This window comes from Chiloscyllium plagiosum, unplaced genomic scaffold (assembly GCF_037043375.1).
Source record: "Chiloscyllium plagiosum isolate Xiang-an unplaced genomic scaffold, Cpla_swu_hap1 HiC_scaffold_8, whole genome shotgun sequence".
Lineage (NCBI taxonomy): Eukaryota > Metazoa > Chordata > Chondrichthyes > Orectolobiformes > Hemiscylliidae > Chiloscyllium > Chiloscyllium plagiosum.
The window spans coordinates 114,991,982-115,017,798 of NW_028270146.1; the positions used below are offsets into that span (position 1 = coordinate 114,991,982).

The 25,817-nt window shown below is 40.3% G+C and overlaps 1 gene segment (V, D, J or C); it reads left to right on the forward strand.

The window, feature by feature from the left end:
* Positions 1 to 1,631: 1,631 nt before the first annotated feature.
* On the forward strand, positions 1,632 to 20,411 carry LOC148149521 (Ig heavy chain C region-like). The segment is given in 7 exon segments: positions 1,632 to 1,744; positions 1,874 to 2,174; positions 3,395 to 3,441; positions 13,505 to 13,810; positions 16,919 to 17,224; positions 19,181 to 19,489; positions 19,962 to 20,411. Coding segments are annotated over 7 exon segments (1,710 nt in total).
* Positions 20,412 to 25,817: the final 5,406 nt, after the last annotated feature.

Consider the following 25,817-nt stretch of genomic DNA (forward strand, 5'->3'; position numbering starts at 1 on the left):
CTGCAGAAACTCCACCTGCTTCCAGTAAATGAAACTGGGAACTCAAGGACCTTTTCTGCAGTCAGCTTAATTGCTGCCAACTATTGTATCTGGCCGATTAAAGGGAAAATGAATCAACTAAAGTCCAACCAAACAAGCTATATTTTCCCATTTACTCACAATGGACACATTTCCCTTGGCATTTATTCTTTAAAAAGGAAAGTCCCTGAATACAGCATTCACTGTATGACTATCAGAAAACAGGACATTGAATGCAGTGACGTTCTGGTTAGTTCAGCCTGTTTACTGAGTATCTTTAAAGCTCCTGAATATGAAGTTAATGGATCCAAAATCCCACATTGCAGTAACATTTGTTATTATCTCAAAGTAAATTAACAAAATTGAAGTGGTTCAAACTCACATCACTTGTTACACCATTCTCTGATTCATGCATCTCATTAAAACTGAGTGAGCCCTTTATCCATGGTTAACACTGGTGTAGTGTAACAGCGAATATTTGCTGACTTTTATGAGTTAACTGCCCTGTCAGAGTTATCAGTGAGCAGAGAAATGTACTGTTTATAACCTACATTCGTGGTAATTATTACTGTAATACTCTCTAATTTAACCAAACACTCCTGGTGTCCCCAGATTGTTACATGCAATGGTTTAGACGTTGAGGATTTAAAAAAAAACTTATGGACTGTCTTGTTCTAGTTCATTAGATGCTCTTTCAAAAGTTTACCTCGGTGTTATGTTTCACTGCGGACTCACATTTTATTTCTCAGGCACACAGCTTTCCTTTACTGTGCATTTTAGTGTCGGAGCAATTTGAAAAAAAAAATGCAGGGAGAGACATTCTGCAATGTAAGGAGGTGCTTCTAATCTCCGGGTCCAAACTGTTTAGTGACATACACTCACATTCTGAACATAATCACTTCAGACATGCTCCATATTAGGTTGCCTAAACTGAATTTAGAAACGCAGATTAGAAATGGTATGTTATTTTGTAATATGAGAGAGACTTTGAGTGACAGCAAAAATAAAGTCATTCATTTTGTTGGCTAATAATATTATTGAAGTTCTTTTTAGCTTTATCTGCTTGTGGTGGAATGTAGGATTAAAGGGAGTTAACTTCTAATTGAATATTCTAAATATAATCACTTTGGACACGCTCTGTATTCAGTTGCCTAAATTGAATTTTGAAATGTTTAGTATGAATTACGTTATTTTGAGTGCGACAGAGACTTGCAGTGTCCAGGGAAGAAAAGCTCAACTGTTTTATTAGCTAGTAATATGTTTGAACTTTCATTTTAGTTTTATCTGCTTGTGAATGAATGTAGAAATAAAGGGAGCTAACTTCCAGTTGAATTTGTTTTTTATAAACAAAATACATGCAACTATCATGTGAAACAGACCTGAAGCTACTCAAATTTACTTCCAAAGAAGCTATTCAGCAAAACAAATATCCCAAGATGTGTATGTGTCCATATTTAAGCAGAACCTCATGTAAATACATGATCCCATGTGTTCTGGCTGTACAAGCTGATACCAGGATCCAGTCTGAGCCTCCAGCAGGAAACCAACAGGCGGAAGCTGTAAGCCTGCCCCTTCCGATGGCCATATAAATCCTGGGCACTAGACCGTATTTCAACACTCCTGGGTCGGCTTTGTTTAGAAAGATCTTGACAGAACCGCTTCCCACAAGTTATCAGAATGACTGTGTCGACACTTTTTCTCAGTCTGTTACTGACTTTCTTATCATGTGAGTGTTTTTTGTTTAAGTCTCTCTTTGTTTCTGTCTCAATGTTAGTCTACCGCAGGAATGTAAAACACTCAGCCATCATGTCATCAGCATTAATGCCTCATGGTTTATTTGTTTTCTTTTTTAAAGGTGTCCAGTCGGAGATTGTTTTGACCCAGCCAGAGGCAGAGACTGGCCGTCCCGCAGGCAGCCTGAAACTGACCTGTAAAACCAGCGGGTTCGATCTTAGCAGCAGCGACATGTACTGGGTCCGACAGGTTCCCGGACAGGGTCTGGAGTGGCTGCTGTACTACTATAGTTCATCCAGCAGTAACTATGCACCAGCGATTAAGGGTCGATTTACTGCGTCCAAAGACAATTCAAACAACATTTTCGCGTTGGACATGGGGAACCTGAAGATCGAAGACACCGCCATCTATTACTGTGCAAGAGACCACAGCGAGAGGAACCAGGGCTGGACCCATTCAAAAACAGCTCGAGGGAACATTTTGTCAATTCCACCATAAACTGACGGTCAGTACGAGTTTTAAATGCAATTATACCAACTGCGATCTGAAGCAGACCTCAGGCTGCCTCTTACAAAACTATCAAAGAGGAAATGTACCATTTAAACTAGCAAACTGCTGACACAATGGGACAATGTTTTGGGCATCTCATATGTACTGCTAACACTTCCATCAATTAAATGCTCGGACAAAATGTTAGTTTTAGTAAATCTGACAGCTCAGGAAATCACTGCTAATTGTTATGTCAACTATGGCATTCATTCTAAACATGATCAGAACTAAATGGCTCTTTTAAATGAAAACTGAGACCTGGAGTAAAGAACAGAGAATGAGTGTACTGGTCTACATCATTGTGATACTACAGTGGGTCACAGTGTTGTGCACAGCGACATCCTCATACAATAACCACTAACAAGTGTTTATCTCAAATTGGTGATTTCTACCAAGGCAGGAGCGAGAAATAATGTGAGATGCAATTTAAACGCAATCCAGTAGTGCTAGTTTGTACAAATGTATATTTTTTTTCTACCTTCTTCGTGTTGATTGTCAAGTTAAATGCAGACCGAACCTGGAAAAGTATTCCAAGCTTTCAAAATACAATGGATCGTAAAAGCTGGAATCATGCACCAAATCATTTTTAGAGGAGTCTGAATCACTGCTTTCTAGGAAGTGAAGAAATTCTCTGCATTTTACAGTTTACAGTCTGTCATAGTATTTGACACAACGTGTCTCACAGTGATATAACTGGGGTGACACTGCAATTATGATCAATACAAAAACCTATTCAGCCTCCATTGTTTGAAACTAGTCAGTGATTACTTCTACAAACCGTCTTAACTTGCAGTCAGTATTAGTTCTGTGCGGTATGCCAGTATCACTACTTAATTTGTAAAAGTGTTGGGTAATTATCGATATACCAGTTAGGGATTTTGAGAATCAGCTCATGTGTTACTCTGTGAAGTATAAAACAGTATTAAAATTTATCAAGAATGATCAGAATCCACTAGCGCAATTATGTGATGAAGATTTATCGTGACTTTATTTTGCCTGTGGTTCTGAAAATTTAAAATGATGGTAGATTTTTGATTTGTTTTATACAGAGCTAGTTATTGTGTGACCCAGTCCAGACAATGTAACACTGTGACTACCTTGGCTACTGGGGCCAAGGGACCATGGTGACTGTGACTTCAGGTAAGACCCTTGAACTTTCTTATTCATGTGACTAATTTCTGAATTAAATGAAACTCAGATTCTGTGCTGAGTTTGGTTTGGTTTGGTTCGGATTGATTTTTGTTCAGACTGATTATAGACTTCAGTTAAGACTCAGCAAATAGTTACAATTGGGATGATGGAGTCAGTTACTCGGTGTATCTCTTTTTTTGATCAGATGGGCATTCTGTGTGGCTGGGTTACTTGAAATACCTAATGTCTCTTAATCAGTCAGCTATAAATAATGTTTAATGTTAGTGACACCCTGACTGTGAGTTTTATTATCAATAACAAATGCTAAGAATTCAAAGATGTTCGAGATATTACCAAACATGATTAAAATATGCTAAAATATCATTATTCATTTCTTTAATATATGTTCTTACCATGATTCTATTTTCACATTTATTTTGATAATTTTGTTGATGACAAGCAGGTTAGAAACTGTCATAAAACTTTCTTGCGGTGCTGTATTTCATTCTGTTGATTAGATTCTGAGTTTGTTTTACTTGATTCTGTTGAATTGAGTTGATTGGATTTTGGCTTTGTTTAAGTTGATTCGGTTGAACTGTGTTGATTAGATTCTGACTTTGTTTTTACTTGGTTTTGTTGAATTGTGTTGATTGGCTTTTGAAATTGTTTTATTTGATTCTGTTGAATTGAATTGGTTGGATTCTGATTATGTTTCATTCAAATCTGTTGTTCTGAGTTGATTGGATTCTGGTTTTATTTTCCTTGATTCTGTTGAATTGAGTTGATTGGATTCTTATTCAGTTTGTGAAATTGATCTGCATTTTCCTGCTTTCTGTAACTGGTGTTTTCTTTCTGGTGAGGAGATTGTCTCTCTGGATACCTTTTCATGACCAATATTTGTGAAGTTCTTTTGTTTTTCATGAATCATTTCTGCATTTATTAAACTTATATGACACATTTTTCTCTGCTTGATTGAAAACATTACATCCATTTGTAACGGTCTGAAAAACAACTTAAAGCAGAAACCCGGAAGTGTGAGAAATGAAAAAAAAGGAGTTTTTAATGCATTGACTTAAAAAAAAACTCAGTTCTAATTGTAAGCTAACTGAATTTTGTTTTGAGTAGCCTCATTCAAAATAAAATTTGGGACTAAAATCTGAAACTACAGAATTGATCAGATTATGTAATTGATACTAACTTAAAATTATAATGTGGTAATATTTGTCCATTCAGTAATTTTGTTTTGACCATGAAGTGATTAATCAATATATGCCTTCAACCGCTCTACTGTGCGCTGCACAAGATTGTCACGATCAAGAAGGGTGTGCAGGTTGGAAATAAGTTGAACTGTTGCCAGAAACGTTACAGCTTTAAGTGTTAAGTCCCCTCACAAACAAGGTTGCTGTTATGACTTGTTATTTCTATTCAATTTAATCATTAGTTTGCTGGATTCTGAGCAGTTTTGTTAGACTTCAATTTGTTTTTTTGTGTGAGGTTACATCATGTTCTTGGTTCTGTTGAAACTGTTTGCAGAGCTAGTTCTGCTGCTGACACACCGTGTTGTGATCTGGTGATCGTTGATCTGTTGAGGAGGGACTGTGCTTGGGTAACATTAAATGTGTTATATTTGGGAAACCGTTTCTGGTTTCTACATTGGTTTTGCAATGTTAACACGGTTGGTGACAGTGAACCGCTCCAGGTTCCTCATTCAATGCAATCAGCATGCGAGTTGAAATTTCATAAAGCCGATTATTAAGTGAAAGGCAAATCGCAAATGTTTTAGAAATGAAGGGAAAACATACCTTCAGGCGCCATTTTTACTTAAAATAAATAATTAAGGATTAATCTAATCCATGCTTTACAATCCAAATTCAGAACTCAACTATCTAGTTCAGTCACAAGGTCTGTCTTTAAACAGTTTACAAGTTATAGAGAAATATAAATAGAATTTCAAAAGTCTAATGTTCGAATAGTTCTTGCTCTTGAGCAAAAATGCCATGACTGTGTTATAATTGATCGAGAAACACCTTTCAATTCCGCTGTACACTACATACATATTTTTCTGGCTGGAAAAGATCATTGGCAAAGACCATTTGGAAATTCTGCTCAATTCTATGAAGAACAGATCAGTTTCACTGCTTTGATCAGTTTCACATGTAACTTGAGTTAATAAATTGTTATGTCCCTGATTAAACTGGATTTGCAGGATAAAAATAAAACATTAACTGAATTATTTAATCTGCACAGTGCTTTAGGTGTTGCCAATCTGTGCATTTTAAATAAATAGTTACATTTTACAACAAAATATCAACTGAAGAGTCATTCTTTAGGAAACAACTGCTATAGTGAATTATGTGACCAAGGCCAAATTTCAAATTACCTAAAATAATCTACCCATGAACTCGCAGGGCAGCATGGTGGCTCAGTGGTTGGCACTGCTGCCTCACAATGCCAGGGTCCCAAATTCGATTCCACCCTCGGGCGACTGCCTGTGTGGAGTTTGCACATTCTCCCTGTGTCTGCGTGGGTTTCCTTCGGGCGCTGTGGTTTCCTACCACAGTCCAAAAGTTGTGCAGGTCAGGTGATTGTGAAATTTAGCACAGCCATAGTGTTCAGTGATGTGAAGGTTAGGGTGCATTAGTCGGAGTAAATATAAATTAGGGGGAATGGGTCTGGGTGGGCTACTTACTGTTCAGAGGGTCAGTGTGGAATTGTTGGGCCAAATGGCCTGTTTCCATATTGTAGGAACTCTATTCTTAAAACCATGGGAGTACTTGCTGCAAACACAGAGAATTCATTTTACATCGATGTGTTCAGACGTATGCAGAGTTCACAAATTTGCAGAAGACATGAACTAGAGGATAACAGAGCACATTGTTTATTCAGACACTGAAAATAGAGTAATATTTATTTTAATTAATATACTTGTCTGATTTATTGCAATGTAGCGATCGGGAGGAATCTGCTCACATTAGTTAAGTGTGACAATCATTTAGATTAGATTTCCTGCAGTATGTATCGAGCCATTTGTCCCAACAAGTACACACCGACCCTCTGAAGAGTAACCCAGCCAGACCCATTCCCCTACTCTATATTTACCCCTGACTAATGCACCTAACACTATGGATGATATAACATGAGCATGCACATCTTTGGATTGTGGGAGGAAATCCACACAGACACAGGGGACATTGTATAAACTCCACAAAGGCAGTCACCTGAGGCTGGAACCGAGCCTGGGTACCTGGACCTGTGAGGCAGCAGTGCCCACATTTACTTAGACAACCGCTAAAGCGGGCAACTCCAGACAGAAGCATGTTTTCAATTCATACCTTTTTAAACATTTTCGTTCATTAAAAGCAGTTAACAAAGAAAATGACCTTGCCCTAATTCCTTCAACAGAAATGCTTTCCACACTGGAATGCAGTATTGACTTTATGCAGTGCATGCAAAATCTCCACAATTCAAGGAACGTTTTAAGAATATGTAAAAATAATTTAGAGAATAATCCATTTCCTCCGGATCTGTGCTTAATTGGCGATATTTCCCACCTCAATAATTTTGTTAAATACAATGACTTATTAAGTTTATTAACTCAGTGGTTATTTATGTTCTTGTGAACACATTCTCGTTCACATTTATCCACTAGTTAGTTCCTCTGATGAATGTTCAATTACAGTGAATATATTTGACGTGAGGAGTTGAGCAATATATCCTCTAGGATTAAGTCTGTTGTACAGTTTCAGTGCTATCTCTGACTAACTTGTCAACAGTCCTGACCATTTGTAAATTGTCCAGTTCGGATACCTGAATCTCAGACAGTTCAATTTCATCTCGCGCTTCAAAACCACTTTTATCTGCCAGAAATACAATATTCAATTAGGTGCCTCAGAATTGAGAGCCCTGACTAAGTTGTTCCAATCAGAACAAACATTTCAGGAACAAAAGGCAGTTAGCAAGAGTTTTGAAATTGGTTGTTGGCAACAAGTGATATTTGATTGAGCGAGGCAGAGGGAAATATGCTGTATATTTTCTTTGTGCCTCAGTTATGCAGGACATGTTTCGTGGCACAATGTAGAATCAGAATTTTTTTGCATCTTATTATTTGAAAACCTATTATCAGCTTTTAATGTCACTGGCAAAGGTCATATTACACTTCAAAACATTTTAATCTTTTTCAAACTAAGTCGACTGTCTGGTGCAGCAACATTCACAGGGGAAAGAGGAAGGGAGTTCTCGGATGAAATCCAGTGACAGTGATTTGATGGCAATGCAATTCCTAGTTTTATTCCTCTGTAGTTCCGATAGAGTTTGAACAATTTGGAGCTGCTGTCAAAGTATTCTTGGATAAATGTTGTAATGTTACTTTCATTGTACAAACATTCTGGAACAATCCCTGATTGTTGGAAGGTGTTAATAACTAACATGGTTGATGTACTGTCAAAAGAGGTGGGCTGTGTTCTCCGTGATAGTGTTGAGCTCATTGTGTTCAGGTCTGTTGTGAAGCTGTAGTAGGGTCCCTGATCCTGTGCCAGGTGGCCTGTGTCCACTTACAACCTGTTCGAGAGGTATGTAACACCATCTCTCTCTTATCAGGTTACTTCAGTGCAAGAAAGCAGATTGAAATGTTTGGGTGTTTGTTGGAATTCCACTCACACAGGCCAGTGAAATCTATTCAATCGCTATCCTGACTTGTGTCTCTTAGATATTAAACATAATTTTGGTGGTTAGCAGTTTTTTCCAGATCAATATTTGTTCACAAGCTTTTGGGCATCACTAGATGGGGTTAATGGAGTAAGTGCTCAAAGAAATCCCAGCTTTTGACTTGCTGTTCTAACAATATCATTTATAACTAATCCAGAATGAATCATTTTCAAAGCATATTTGATGAGATTATGCTTTGGCTGTTTTACTTTATATTAAACCAGTGCTGTAGCTAAATTTGATTGTTCAGAACGGTGGGAGTTCCGCTGAATCCAACACTTGCTGCAGATGGCAATAGCTTTTCAACTGGTCTTCAATTGCTATCTCAGACCATCCAGTACCTCTGCTAAGAATTCATTTTCCAACAGGAGTCTAGCCAACATAATCACTGTTTATCTCAACAGGTTGAGCTCTTGTGCCAAAAACATGAAAACAATTTGGTGAAGAGGGGGTTTCTGTGTGCGAAAGGTTAACATTGTCTTCTCTCCACAGGAGCTGCTAGACCTGCTGAGTTTCTTCAGAAATTTCTGTCTTTTATTTTGGTTTTCAAGCATTTAAAGTTTGTTGTTTCATTGAAAAAAGTTCTGTTCGATTAAACACGTTCTTCAGGGAAAAGATGCATTTGAACAAATTGCGAATGTTCAGAGATATTAAAAATCAGAGAATCATTGAATTTGAGCGCCCTGACCTCGAGCTGTAGTTTCACAAGAAACTATTATGAAGTAACAACACACTCCAGTGTGCAGTGGCTGCTGTAAGTGGGTGGAAGTTACTTTGATCACTGAAATAGAGAATGTCAATGATCCCATTCCAAATAATCAACAGAAGATTTTTTTAAAGCATGTGTGAAACAATTAATTTGTTGAAATATTTTAATAAAAACGTATTCACCGCCAGTGCTAGCTTAATGAATGACACAATGATAGGAAGGTAGGAGCAAGCGGAGGGCACTCAGCCCCTTGAGCTGTTCCACCACTTACTTAGATCATGGTGCATCTGTGAGCTAAATCCACAGGTCTCCCTTTGGCTAAAACTCTTCAACAGCTTTGATTAACAAGCAAAAAACTATCCCAGATTTACTGATTCGACTGCCCATAACAAAGGGAGACACCATTTCTGAAAGACATTCCTGTGAGTACTGTGACACAATGAGGCTGGAATTAATTGCTCATGAAAGTAAACTTTAAATCTCTGACAATTTCCAATTGAAACATCCCAATCATCATATTTCATTAATTTAACACTATACTTCCCTGGAATAAAGAAATATAAAGTGTGATTGCCTTGCTAAAAATGAGGGAAGCTTCCTTCCTATTGTATGATTAAGAAATAGCTCCGTTCATTCAGTGAAAACACAGTCAAATCACACAAAAGGAAACCATGTCATCTTGTGTAGACACACAAGTGCCCCAAATAATTTTCAATTCTTCCAGTGGTTGTTTGCATCTCTAGACAGGTGGAAGTGTCAGACTTTTTATATCGCCTTGAGAAACCAGTTATCATCAGTCTATTTGAATTGCTGAAGTTTGTGTGGTATTAGCACATTCACAGCGCTGTTAGGAAGTGAGTCCCATGGCCGTGATCGAAGAAGAGGAAACGGGCAGGGAAATAGTTGCGAGTCAAGTTGAAGTCTGATTTGGAGGAAAGCTTTCAGGTGAAGCATTTACATGCATATGGCCCTTATCCTTAAGGACCACAATTTTGGAACATGCTGCCGAAGGAACATGTCCGCATGCAAAATGGAAACTGAAGAAGGCACATCGGCCCCTCTAGAATGCTATTCCATTCATGGGATGATCATTAATCTTGCTGCTCCCCAGTCTTCCCAACACACCGATAACATTGAACCTGATTGTTTACTGTTCAGCAAAAGAATGGTGAACATTTTGGAATTCTCCACCACAGAAATTGATTGAGGACAAAATATGAAATGATTTCAATAAGGAGATAGATTCCTTCAATCCTTAAAAAATGCTACGGATATGTGGGAGAAAGGGAAACAGGCTACAATATTGGTTGAAAGCCATGAAAACATTGAATGGACATGGTTTGTAAGTTTGCACGTAACGCCAACATTGGTGGTATAATTGGCAGTGAAAGTTATCTGAACGTGCAATGAGATCTTGATCAGCTGGGCCAATGGGCTGAGTAGTGGCAGATGGAATTTAATTTAAATGAATACGACGTGTTGCTTTTTGAGAAGACAAATCAGGTCACAACTTACAGAGTTAATGTTAGGGCACTGGGTAGTGATGTTGAACACTGAGGACCCTGAGGGTTCAGACTCATAGATTCTTGAAAGCGTTGTCTCAAGTACCTAGTGTGTTGAAGGTGTTTGGCACATGTACCTTCATTGGTCAGAGCACTGAGTGCAGGAGTTAGGGCTTCATGTTGTAACTGTCCAAAGCATTGGAATGAACTGCCAGAGGAAGTGGGAAATGCAGAGATAGATCCAACATTTAGAAGGCATTTGAACAGCTACAGGAACTGGATGGGTCTGGATGGATATGGGCCAAAGGCAGGCAAGTGGAATTAGTTTAATTTGGGAACTCTGGTCAGCATGGATGAGCTGGACCAAAGAAACTGTTTCTGTGCTGTATGACTTTATGACTCACTGACTTTATGGTGGAGTAGGCTCAAAGTTGGAAGGTGGTGAGCAAGTGAGGGGCTAGATTGGGCATGTGGGAGAGTTTGGGCTGGTAGGCTGTGAGGTGTTGGCTGGCTGCTGGGTAGGCATGCATGCACTCTGTCTGGCAAGGTGGCATCAAGGTAAATGGTAATGGTCACAGGATAATTTGGTCGAATTGTGCTTGGTAGGTGAGGGGTAGTTTGAGCTGAAATGCAGGAGGTCTGTCTTTGCCAGGCTGGTTTATGGAGAGGTGAGCCGGATGCCAGGCTGGTTAGTGTAGAGGTGGGCAGAGTGCCAGGATGTTTTGGGGGTGGAAGGTCACTGTAATGAAGTGACAGGGGGACGTGTTGGTCAAAATGCAAAGCTCGGAGTCTGGCAAAATGGTAGGTGGTAAAGCACAGATGCGAAAGGAGCTAGGATGCAATGTGCACAGGTTGACTTGGGTAAGATGAGAGGTCAGTGATCAAGGGCTGAGGTCATGTCTTGGGTAGTGGACTTTTGTCAGAGGTTGTGAAAATGATGGTGCCAGGTCCAGTCAGGGTCAGATTCACCATGGGCCAGGTGCAGGGTGGCAGGAGTGTAAATGACTGAAAGGAATTGAGATCATATGTCCATCTGGAATATAGAACATAGAACATTACAGTGCAGTACAGGCCCTTCAGCCCTCGATGTTGCGCTGACCCGTGGAACCAATCTGAAGCCTATCTATCCTACACTATTCCATTTTCATCCATATGTTTATCCAATGACCTTTTAAATGCCCTTAAAGTTGGTGAGTGTACTATTGTTGCAGGCAGTGTGTTCCATGACCCTATTACTCTCTGAGTAAAGAAACAACCTCTGACATTTGTCATCTATGTCCTCTCCTGCTAGCCATCACAATTCAAGGAAAAAGACTTTCACTGTCCACCCTCTGTTTATCTTTTATGTCTCAATTAAGTCACCTCTCAACCTTCTTCTCTCAAACAAAAACAGCCTCAAGACCCTCATCTTTTCCTCGTTAAACCTTCCCACCATACCAAACTACATCCTGGTAAAGCTCCTCTGAACTCTTCCAAAGCTTCCACATTCTTTCTATAATGTGGTGACCAGAACGGTACACAATACTCCCAAGTGCGGCCACACCAGAGTTTTGTACAGCTGCAGCCTAACCTCGTGGTTCTGAAACTCGGTCCCTCTATCGATGAAAGCCAACACAAAGTATGCCTTCTAAACAACTCTATCAAACTGGCTGGCAACTTTTAGGGATCTATGTACATGGACACCGAGATCTCTCTGCTCAGCTACACTTCTGATATGGATTGCCTTGGATGTGTTTCGTGTGATAGGGGTTGTGTGTTCCGGGCATGAATGGGTGTATAGCAGGGTAGGGTTTCTCAATGTGAGTGGAAATTTAGGTCTAGACAGAATAAGTGCAGTGGTTAGTCTGAAAGATGAGGTTTGGTGGTGAACTGTGTATCAGGTTGATATTTATTAAAGTTTAACATTACTTGTTCATTTCTCAAATCATAATTACATAAATACTCAGCTGTAATACTCCAAAGTCTCTGAACCTTAATGGTCCTCCATTTTTCAGAGGCCTCCAGAATTCAGATAATTGTAAATTAGATGTTTCAACTTCCAGACAATTGGCATGAGTTCAGCCGTGACAGCCATCCTCCTAGTCCCAGTGCTCAGCTCCTGCCTGTGCTGCTGCTGCAGTGACCTCCCTCCCAGAGAGAACATTCTGCCTTGCATTGATAAGTGAGGAAGGCTCATTGGACCTGATTTCCAAGTATGGGGACGGCAAACACGAGGGGACACAACTTTAAAGTGAGGGGAGATAGGTATAAGATAGATGTCAGAGGTAATTTCTTTACTCCGAGAGTAGTAAGGGTATGGAATGCTTTGCCTGCAACGGTAGTAGATTCGCCAAGTTTCAGTACATTTGAGTCGTCATTGGACAGGCATGTGGACGTACATGGAATAGTGTAGGTGGGATGGGCTTCAGATTAATATGACAGGGCAGCGCAACATCGAGGGCCGAAGGGCCTATACTGCGCTGTAATGTTCTATGTTCTATGATTCACTCTGATTTCTCTCCGGGGGTACTGCCAGCTGTTGGGTATTCCCAGCAGCACGGTACCTAGTGCGGGTTCCATTCCAGCCTCGGGTGACTGTCTGTGTGGAGTTGGCACTTTCTCCCCATGTCTGTGTGCGTTTCCTCCCACAGTCCAAAGATGTGCAAGTTGGGGCAATTGCAAATGTTGTGTTCAGTGATTGGGAGGTTAGCTGCATTAGTCAGGGGTAACTGTAGCATAATAGAATAGGGGAATGGGTCTGGATGCGTTACTTTTCAGAGGGTGGGTGTGGACTTGTTGGGCCAAATGGCCTGTTTTCACACACTGTAGAATTTTGATGAATCTGCATTTCCTTGGTTTGTATTTTGTGAAATGTCTCTGCTCTTCACAGCAATCCAGTGAAAGTGTCAGTTGGTGAGATCTTCAAACAGTTACTGGGGTGGGATCAGGATGTTGTTCTTCTGAAATTATATGGCAATGGTCAAGGTCGAGGGCATGTTTCTAAAGAGGGAACCAATGATCATGATCAGCAACTGGTAGGAACCAAAAATAAATCCTAGTTATGCTGTAGACTCAGCGGGAGCATACTGGCAAACGTTTACAGCTGAGGATACATTTGGGTAACTGGTAAGGTCAAATGAACAGAAACTAACATGCTCAATTGGTCATTCTATTGTAGAGACACCATCTCCCCCCACACTTTATGGCCTGGTCTCCTCCTGTCAGGAGCACAACACCGGTTCTGCGATCTTTGGTTGTTTGGCGATGGACTATTCCCCTGACGTCACCAAGGTAACCTGGAAGAAAGGAGGGGAGCTAATCACGACTGGATTGAAGACTTATCCATCAGTGAGAAACAAGAAGGGAACCTACACCCTGAGCAGCCAGTTAACCCTGCCCGAGTCAGCAGTAGGTTGCCCCAGCAAAATCTACTGTGAGGTTCAACACAGCGGGTCACACAAGAGCAAAGAAATGCCATGTCCAGGTACGTGTTGTGGAAACTGAGATAAACAGAGCATCTGGGATTAATATGAATAAGGCATTATTTATAACCATTTTCACAGAATCACCTTATACAGCACAGGAAAAAAAGGCCCTTTGATCCATCCAGTTCACGCCTATCAATAACAGCCACCTAACTATTCCAGTCTCATGTGCCAGCACATGATCCATTGCCTTGTGTGACTTGCCCTTGCAAGGATGCATCTCAATACTTCATACTTATTATGAGGGGCTCAGTTTCTACATGACTTATAGGTGCTGAGCTCCAGGCTAACACCACCCTCTGTTTGATTTTGTTTTCCCCTGAGATCCACTTGGAACCTCCTGGCCTTACCTTCACCCTGTGCCACTGAGGCATTGATCTCTCCATCAAGGGGAAAGGTTTCATCCAGTTTACCCTGTCTTTGCCTAAAATAATTCTAGACATCATGATAATCTTCTCCCTAATTCTCCTCTGCTCCAAGGAAAACCCATGTCTATCTAATCTAGTTTCATAACTAAAACCCTCCAACCCAGGCAAGATCCTGGCAAATCTCATCAATACTGCCTTCAGTGTAATCACATTCCTTCGATTACATGCACACAACGCTTCAGTATGGCCTAACCAGTGTTCTATTAAGTTCCAGTATCATCTCCCTACTCTTCATTGACAATGTCTCGGATAATAAAAGCAAATATCCTCCCACCTTCTTAGCCTCTTTATCCAGACGACACAGTACTATAGGGGATCTTTGGGTTCGTACACCAAAGATCCTCAGTCCTTTCCAGGGTTCCACCATTCAAAACGTCATACCTCACAGATTCGTCTGCCGAATTACATCACCTTACATTTATCCAGAATAATTTCCATTTGCAACTTCTCTTCACAAACAGCTAACCCTTTTATATTCTCCTGCATTCTAAAGCCATTATGCTCATGACTTACCAACATGACAGTTTTCATTTCATCTGTGAATTCACTGGTTAATCCTCCTAAATTTGAGTCTCAATCATTGGTATGTAAGAGAAATAGCAAGGAAATCAACACCAATCCCTACAGAACACCAGGAGACATAGATTTCCAGTCACGCAGACCCCCGATGACTATTATCCCCTGCTCCCACCACTCAGCTAGTTCTAGATCCAATCTGTCAAATGAACTCGGATCCCATTGGCTCTGATTATTGCTATCATCTGGACATCGAGTTATCTCTCTGAAAACTGCTATCAAATTGTCACACATGACTTCCTCTCAATAAAACCATGCTGAAAATTGTAGATTTATCTTCCAAATGAAGACTAATTTCACTTCTCAATAGTTTCCCTACCACTGAGACTAGCTTGACAGATCTGTGTTTTCATTATTTATCCCTTCCTTCGTCCTGCATAACAGTGCAATGTTGGCTGATCTACACTCACTTGGCACAACTGCTGTGGCCAGACAGGGATTCTAAATTATTGTCAGCAACCCAACTATTTCATCCTTTGCATCGCTCAACCGCTTGGTATACTTTTCATCTGCCCTGGAAATATAACCACTTTTCATTCAGCAAGACAACACAGAAAATCACATCATGTCTCCTAATTTCTGAAAACTACATCACAACACCCCTCCATGATTTCGGTCCCCACATTGTCCCTCTTACTAGTGAACACTGACACAACACATTCGTTTTGACCACAACCTAATCCTCCGGCTCCACTCCAATAATAACACTTAATGGGCATTACTGTTTCCCGAATAATTCTTTTATTATGAATGAGCCTGTAACTTTTAAAAATATTTCCCTTTATTTTGACTGCTATTATTTTCTCATGGTCCCTTTTGCTCTTCTAATTCCTTTGTCTTTCAAACTCCCCCTTGTACTCCATACTAATTTCTATTGTTTTGAGATTTCAGTGTAGACCGGAAGCCTCCCTTGTTTCTTTTTATCTCATCCTCCATGCCCTTTGGTGTCCAGAGCCCGCTGCATTCTTGGTCCCACGCAGTGGCTTCCTGGGAAATGACCTCCCTGTGATTTTCCTATCTCTTTCTTAAATGTGTCACACTTGCTCTGACTCGGATTTACCAATAAGTGTCAGCTTCCAGTACACTCTGGTCAAGTCATTACCTGATCTTACTAAAATTGTCCTTCCCCTTTTCAGAACTTTGGGCCAATTTCTATTCCTTTGCAGTACAATCTGAAATCCAACTGATTTACGATCACTGTCTGCAAAGTGCTCCACCATTGGTGTTTTACCCACTGGGTCGACTTCACTCCCTAAGGTTAAGTTCAGGTTCACACCTCTCTTGCAAGGTCTGGATTCAAATTCTCTGTATTAAACACATACTTTGTTAAAATATTCTCCTGGGGGCATTTTCAGAATTGTGTTCCCTCTAAATTTTTGACAAAGTGAATATCCAAACCTATGCTGAGGAAGTTCAAAACCTCTTTTCTCATTCCTCTATTTAATTTCCACGTCTCTGAAATTTGCCCATGTATTTGCACTTGGTCTTTTGGACCTATAGTAAGGTATATCGTGCTCTCCCAGTAGTTATTTTTGCTGTATTTTGGTTTTGAAGTACTGTCCATTTGCCTTTATTCAAGGAGGTATCCATGATTTCATTTCTCTTTACCGCCTAAAATACTCTTGTCAGAATTGCGACAGAAGCAACATTCTGTACCGCACACCCCCGCCCCCACCCTTTTCCATCTTTCCCTGTCTCACCTGAAGGCACTAAATCCTGGAATATTGAATAGCCACTCCTGCCCGGCTCTCAATATGTCTCCGTGATAACAACCGTATCATTTCCTCATTTATGCCGGTAATTCATCTGCCTTGTTCATCATACTCTGTCATTAAAACGAATACCATCCAACGTTGCTATCTCCCTTCTGATGTTACCGGCCTATAGTTTCTATGCCTCCTTGACTCCCTTGCTGCGTCCTATAATTTTAGCCTTTCACATTGTCCTGCTGATCCTTCTGTGTGGATCCCAGCTTCTCCAGCAATCTGCACAATTATGATTCTTGTATCCATTAACCACAAGAAACCTTGCTATATGAGGACTGATTGTATTTGTTCTGAAATTCGTCAGATAATTTATGCGATGTATTTCCTAAACATCTAGGTATTCTCCAACCAACCCTTCTCCTAACTGTGAGCTCCAGTGAAGAAATCGCAAGCAGCAAGTTTGCAACCGTCGTCTGTTCAATCATCGATTTCCATCCGAAGTCAATCTCCGTGATTTGGTTGAAAAATGGCCGACCCTTGGATTCTGGCTTCTTCACGTCTCCCGTGTGTGAGGCGAACGGGAACTTCTCGGTGATGAGTCGGCTGATGGTCCCTTCTGGTGAATGGTTCAACAGCGCGGTCTATACCTGCCAGGTCACTCATGGAGAGAACATTCAAAGTAAAAACATCACCGCACTCCAGGGTAAGAGACACACACTGAGAGAGCTACAAATCACTCTGAACTCTGATGTGAATCAAACACAATAATTTATCAGGCGTAGTAAACAGCATGGTACAGCTTCTCATTTCCCAACATGCCACGTATTTCATATTAGTTTGAGTGTTACATTAGCATTGCTCATAATTCAACCTTTTGGCAAGACAGAAAAGCATGTTTCCTCTCTGTTGAAGATAGATATATAGACAGTGAGCTTTGTTAAATAGTTTGTTGCCTCACCATGCTGGGAGAGGTATTCAGAGTGCTGAATCCTTGCCTGGTAGCCGCTTCAAGGATAAGTTAGGGAGTGGAGGGGGATATTGGATAGATATCTGATTGAAACATAGAAAATACTGAGAGACTGAGGTCGAGTGAACGTGGAATAGATGTTTTGACTAGTAGGCGAGACTAGGACCCAAGGACACAGTCTCAGGGTCAAAGGGGCACCGTTTAGAACTGAGATGGGGAGGAATTTCTTCAGCCAGAGGGTGATGAGTCTGTGGAACTTATTGCTGCAGAGGGCTGTGGAGGCCCGGCCATTGTGTGTACTCAAGCCAGAGATAGATCGGCTCTTGTTTAGTACGGGGAGAAGGCAGGAGAATGGCTTTAGCCCGAAAGATCGATTTTCCTGCTCATCGGATGCTGCCTGACCTGCTGTGATTTTCCAGCATCATTCTGATCTAAACTCTGGATTGGCCGAACAGCCTTATTCTGATCCTCTATCTTATGATGTTGGAGTCTCAAAATGACGTGGTTAAAATATGCAGTGACCCTTACTTGAAAATAAATCAAAATGCGTTCAATGCTTCATCCCCTGCTCAGGAATGACCTGTTGGCCTTGGACATTGTAAGACATCGAATTTTATCTGGTACTGAGCTCTTTAACTTCATTTATGGGATCAGACCACAGACCAAGTGGCTATCACATTTGATGAACTGGGATAAATGTGATCTCACTGAGCTTCTTTAAGATGCTCTCTGTAATTAGTGGATGAGGCAGGAGAATAAATTCTGGTGGGAATGCTACAATAGCGATGAATGAACGAGGAACTCGAGACAGGCTGATTTAGCCTGGTTTGGAGTGGTGATGTTTACACAGTGAGTAGTGGATGTCTATAAAATTAGTGTACATTTCCATCGCGTTTGTAGATTAATTTAAGACGCTTTTGTTTTTTTTTCTCCCCTGCTCTATGAAGAAATTAAAAACTGCAGCTTGGTAAATAAAGTGAAAGTACAGACCAGGTCTGAACTAACTGAATGGAGGGAAAGACTTAAGGAGATGGGGGTCCTTCTCGATATCCAATGCTATACTCAATGTCTTGTTTTCAGATCTACTCCAAACTCAGCTCACGAGGAACAATGACATAAATTAGAGAATGACATTACACCAATAGCGCAAAGTATTTTTGATCACATTAAATATGATGAACAGAATTTCCATGGCTGTTCACCGCTCCTGTAACACTTTAGAACTCTGCAAAGAGAATAATAATTATTTATTACAATTTGTCCAAAATTTGGGATGTGATTTGGCAGTCAGTGTGACCAGCAGCACTTGCACCTAAAGGTTATGAACATGGAAATGAACTCATTATATTCAGATTACTCTTGTCACAAGTATCAATAGATGGTCTTAAGTGAGAGACAAACTCCGAAAGAAAGATAATTCCATGGGTTACCTGATGGTATCTTCGATTATTTTACTTTTTTCACAGGTTACAAAGCCAGTGTTCTTTCGGAATAATTACACAGGGTATGTTATAGGTAATCACAAATGCTTTCACAGATCAAAATACATCAACAATAGTAAGCATCGTTTCAACAATAGTTGGAGTTGCCATTTTGAAGGTGGTGTCTTCACCCTGTGAAGGAGTAATCTGAAGATTGGCTGTTTGTATCAGAAAGGGGCATTTTTCATTGACTTTGATTTTTGTTTCATAGAAGATACCGAGTGCCACCCTAACACCGTTAAAATCCTCCCACCACCAGTAGAACAAGTCTTACTGGAGGCGACGGTGACGTTAACCTGCGTTGTGTCCAATCTTCCTTCTGGAGTCAACGTGACCTGGAAACAAGAAAAGAAGCCTCTGAAATCAGAGATTGCTGAGCAGCCTGGACAGAATCCCGACAGCGTGATCAGCAAATTAGACATTTCTACTGAAGCCTGGCTGAGTGGCGTTACTTTTGAATGTGTGGTGTACCATCAGAATCTGCCAACTCCGCTGAGAGACTCCATCCACAAGGAGAAAGGTGAGCGGTGAGATTAAAACACAAAGCATCCCATGTGTAATCCAGATCCAGTTACATCAATGGCAGGCTTTGATTGGTAATGAACAAACACCATTGGGGGCATTAATGATGCATCTGAAGGCAGGATAGCTAAGTAGCTGATTCAGAAAAAGATGGACCAAAGGATATTGTATTCTGATTAAGTCAGATATAGTGGGAAGAAGCCTGGGTTGTGACGTCACCATCAGCAATGACAGTTGGACAGAATGCCCTTGTTGTGGGCTGGAAACATGGAGGCAACTTTCACATTAAACTTTCCTTTTTTTACTGAACAAAGTGTTTTCTAAAGGAGCAGACTGAACCATACTGCTCCTTTAGAAAACGAAACTGAATAAATCCCAAATTAAAAATGGCTTATCTTAATATTTAGTGAAATTGTGATATTGGTTCAGGATGTTTTGGTTGATTTATGTTTGTCTCCAATATTCTGCAGTGATTAATCCGCTGGAACCATCAGTGTCGGTCCTCCTGCCACCAACAGAAGAAATCTCCGCTCAGAGGTTTCTCTCCCTGACCTGTTTAGTGAGAGGTTTCTCCCCCCGAGAGATCTTCGTCAAATGGACAAACAATGACAAGCCGGTGAATCCCAGTAACTACAAGAACACTGAGGTGATGGCGGAGAGCGACAACACCTCCTTCTTCATCTACAGCCTGTTATCCATTACAGCGGAGGAGTGGGCCAGCGGTGCTTCTTACTCCTGTGTGGTGGGACATGAAGCGATTCCATTGAAGATCATCAACAGAACAGTCGATAAATCCAGCGGTAAACCGAGTTTCGTAAACATTTCACTTGCACTGATGGACACTGTTAATTCATGTCAATAAAAATCTCAAAGTTGCATTTAATAATTCAACAAAAGTAATAAAGGTTTTTTTTCCTCCAGTTGAGTTAAATATTGAATTAATTGTTTCTCACTCTGACTTACATTCCATCTGTGTAGTTAAAGTGGATTATTAACAGGTCTAGGACGAGTGTCTTGTGCAGTTAATGTTCTCCGCTCAGATACACCCTTGGTCAGAGACAGAGTAAAGCTCACTCATTGCAGGATTCCGCCAAGTACCTTATCCATCCTAAATCCCTCTGTGACAAAATCTGACAATGTCCATTTTATGTCAAGGGTAGAGTTCTTGATTCCCCCGATTGGACATTTTTACAAAATTCATGTCAGTTTTAAACTGACACATTGCACCAATTGGAAATGTTAATTTAAGATACTTTAAAATTAAATTTGATTGGAACATGCCAATCGTAAAGGGTGCAGAACAGTTTGAATGTAACCTTTGTTTCTGGGGATCTTCCAGGGATCTTGCGCCAGCGCATGAGTTGACAGAATGTATCTTCACTTTCACACCAAAGAGAATCGACAGATAAGTTGTCGTGGAGCAGAGGGGAGCGGAACGTTGAATGGTCTGTCCTCTTGCTCCGTGTGCACAGTTTTCATGGTAGATGTCCTCTGTAATGTAACCCAGTTACTAACAGGAACAGTCAGCTTCTTGCTTACTGTCCAAAGATTTAACATTTCCATGCAAAATAATACCTTTGAAGCATGTTGGACACGCTTGGCTCTGTTAACAAATGATTAACATTGATTCCCATAATCCAAAACTGGTGTTTGCATAGTCCCGGTTTGAATTCCATAGTTTTGTCTCAGTTTTCTGGAGCACATGGGATCAATTCTGGTATTCGAATACCTGATTACAGTTTGTTTCATATATAGAACACAAGTAGAAATTTTCTAATAAACATATTCAGAAATGTTATCTCTGGGGCAATGGGGATTTGAACTCACACCTTTTCTCTCAGAGACAGAAATTCTATCACTGCAACAGAAAGTTGCTCATAAAACGCTTATCTCTCCACGACAATTGGAAATGTTTCCTACAACACCAAGGTCAAACCTAATTATAAGCAATCCATTAAAATTAGAACAATAAATTAGAATAATAAAAATTGCAGTCTGGTATAAGAACAGATGCAGAGAGATGATCGCAAATACACACGCAATGACACATATACGGGCTCTCACCTAAAGACACATATTTATGTGCACACTCAAATGTGCATATAGATAAGATGTCACACACACATACTCGCACAGAGCCACACATGCAAGTGATACTTGAACACTCACCTAAGCTCATACAAAACCTCACATACACCGAAAGAAAATCATTTGCACAAATGAACAGGGGTACTCACACAGAACCATGAGAAACATAGACACATGGTAACACACAATGGGCATGAATACATATACATTCATACAGCACAATGCGTACACCACAATACACACATGAACACACAGATACAAATTCTGAAAATACGTCCTCCCACATGTCAACTCACAAAGGCACGTAAGTGCACAGAGATAAATATTAATATCATTATTTTCCCATTTTCAGAATCGCAAACATACGATAACAGAGGCAGCTTAATTAGTTATTTTTTAACCACATTGATAAGCATATATACAATGTCACATGTACACACAAATTCAGAGTCTCACATGCAGACATACAAGTGCATAGATCAACAAATAGAGGGGCATTTATTCAATAAGGATAATGGGCACAAGCATCAGCAAGCATCCACAAACAATAGCACAAACAAGCTTATCAGGAGATGGTTTGGGAAAGATTGCCACACAAGCAGACATCGTCAGATAAATATAAACATCCATCAAAACATAACATTGCATGCTAACATTTATTCAGCATAAACATGAAAATAACCTAGTTTAGGTAGGATCTGAAACAGACACATAAGCACACATTTTAGATAGCACTAATGAAAAATGAACACTCACAAAGACATTACAAGAAAAGCACAGGCAGCAACGAATTGGCATATTAGCATGATGATGCTTACACACTGGGAAAAGACCAAAATTTAGGTGCACAAACACATGAGCACACCAGCAGTAAAGGAACAGGAATATGTTTATTCATGCACAGACTCCAACATGGGCTAGAGTGAAGTAAGAGACTCTCATAACCACATACACAAACATTAAAGGAAAACCAAACACACCAAGCAGTAGATCAAATAAATTAAGGGACACATGTACAAAATCTTATTCCTCAATATACAGATCCTACAAACAAATATATGAAGCAATGTCCTGACTGTGATGTCACTTATATTCACGATTTGCCAAGCAATTGGTCACCAATACATAAAGATGAGAATCACATTTGAACTTTTATTCAGTGATGGCCACAATTTTCAACTAAACCGCTGTCACAGCCTATATTTAAAATATAATGATATAATTAAAATAATCATTCGTAATAAGCATTCCTTAAATAATAGTATCCTTAAATAATAGATTCAAAGAAAAATAATTTAAAATGTTCTGACATGAAAAATGAAGAAAGAACATGTGCAGTTAATATTTGTAATTTCTTGATGAGTCAATAATGCACTAATAGATACAGATAAGTGTCACATTGAGAAATACCTGACTGCTTTATGAAGATGTAATGGTCTCTAATTACATGACTTGGATGCAGATAGATCGATCTGGATCAATAAACAATCTAAATGCGTTCTCTCGGCTTTATATTCATAGATTCAATAGATCGCACTTGGATTGAAGACTATGAGGATGATAACAGCAACATCTGGACAACTGCTTCCACGTTCATCACATTGTTCTTCCTGAGTATTTTCTACAGCGCTGCTGTCACTCTGGTGAAGGTGAAAATAATCACATCTTTCTCACGCCAAGCAGCCCAATATGTTTTGTGAAATCTCTAAGTGTGCCATTGAATAACATTAAATCTGAAAGTCTCTGATCATAAATATCTGCGTCATTGCTTTATCTCTCTTTTTCAGGTTAAGTGAATGAGTTGTGGACCCCTTTGATTTTCCTGATCTGCTTATCAAGGTCTCTGAATTCCCATCTCCAATCTGTCCTGTTGCTGACTCGAACAGTGAGATTACTTCAGTTTATCAGCGTGTAACTGAGACAATTATTGATGGATTTTCGTTTTTACTTTGATATCTTTGAGATGGTTGTGGTTGGAAGAATTTGTAGCTTCCCAGTTGTTTGAAGCCTATTTGTTTTGTTTTTATTTGTTCCTTACTCAGAATGGTTGCCTACCCTTTCTGATGAGCCTTTGTATTCCCTTTCTTGTGACTGTTACTGATGCACAGAAAATTCCCACCTCACAGCGCATGTGTTCTCATCTCAATGTGGCATCCAGCCATTATATTCATTTCTGTTAGCTTTTACATTAACTTTTTGGATAAAAATGCTTTCTGAAATCGTTAATAAATCTCGAATGAATATGCACTAACCTTGAGTTTGCTTAATTCTTTCTTCAAGGCCAGTCAGTAATAATACATTTTCCCACATCCCACTCCTTTCCCAGCCAAATACTTTCACTTGTTCTGTTTGGTTGTGTTTCATCCAGTCATTTGGTTTAATGCTGCGCTACCATGCAGCCCACTAATGTAAATGCATCTTTCACACGATATGCCTGATGGAACACTCCAGAGGCAGAATGATTCGAGAACATTTCCTCTTATGCACAAAGGGTCATGACCTCAGGTCACGTAATGATACAAATGAGAAGTCTCTAAAAGGCAGGCAACAGAGTTTGGAAGTTTACTCTACACTGTCTAAACTAAATGTACTCCCAATTTCGGGACAGCCTGGGTTAGTAATGCATAACTCGCCACCTAAAGCGCCGAACGAAACATGCATCAGCCAAAAATGTCAACATTCAGTCAGGTATTCAGACACAACACGTGCACAATCCAAGGGCGTATTGTCATAACTGGAGTTTTTCTCACACATAAATCTCATGGAGCACAATTCCTGGGATCTATTTGACACACCACACCTGTCAAATCCCAGGGAATGAGGCTGAGATCTATCTAATACAGGGATATTACTGAACAGCAACCCTCAAAAATAATAAATCAGAGGTCTATGTTGATCAGGCAAGGCACAGCTCATGAGTACCTGAAATATTCAGCCATTGGGATCCATATGACGCAAGACGGAATTGAGAACCAATCATAGCAACTGTTCACAGAGTCTGGAAACTATCAGCAGAGGAGAACATTCTCAATTTCTCAGAGTTGGTGAGGTGTATCATCCCGGGAATAGTGTTGTGAATCAGTCATGCATCCAATCTCATAACTTCGCATTTTTTCAAAAAAAGGGCACCTGAAACTAGATACAATATTCCAGGTGAGACAAGAGACTTTTATTTCAGTTTAATATAATTGCTTTGTGTTTGTTCTCTACAGCGTTATTGATGAAGTAGGGTTTATTTGCTCTTCTGTCCACGTGTCATGGTACATTCCCTGATTTGTGCACATACACAGGGGGGATCCTCTGCTCCTTCACCCCTTTGGGTTTACACCCTTCCTATTGTATGTTCCCCTGAGTTCATCACTAAACAAAGAGGCACATCACACCTCCCTGAGACTGAGATCTATCTGACACACTGATATTAACGAATAACAATCCTCATAGAACATAGAACAATACAGCACAGAACAGGCCCTTCGGCCCACGATGTTGTGCCGAACATTTGTCCTAGCTTAAGCACCCATCCATGTACCTATCCAATTGCCGCTTAAAGGTCACCAATGATTCTGACTCTACCACTCCCACAGGCAGCGCATTCCATGCCCCCACCACTCTGGGTAAAGAACCCACCCCTGACATCTCCCCTATACCTTCCACCCTTCACATTAAATTTATGTCCCCTTGTAACACTCTGTTGTTCCCGGAGAAAAAGTTTCTGACTGTCTACTCTATCTATTCCTCTGATCATCTTATAAACCTCTATCAAGTCACCCCTCATCCTTCGCCGTTCCAACGAGAAAAGGCCTAGCACTCTCAACCCATCCTCGTACGACCTATTCTCCATTCCAGGCAACATCCTGGTAAATCTTCTCTGCACCCTCTCCAAAGCTTCCACATCTTTCCTAAAGTGAGGCGACCAAAACTGCACACAGTACTTCAAATGTGGCCTAACCAAAGTCCTGTACAGTTGCAACATCATTTCACAACTCTTGAATTCAATCCCTCTGCTAATGAACGCTAATACACCATAGGCCTTCTTACAAGCTCTATCCACCTGAGTGGCAACTTTCAAAGATCTATGAACATAGACCCCAAGATCCCTCTGTTCTTCCACCTCATTAAGAACCCTACCGTTAACCCTGTATTCCGCATTCTTATTTGTCTTTCCAAAATGGACAACCTCACACTTGGCAGGGTTGAACTCCATCTGCCACTCCTCAGGCCAGCTCTGCATCATATCT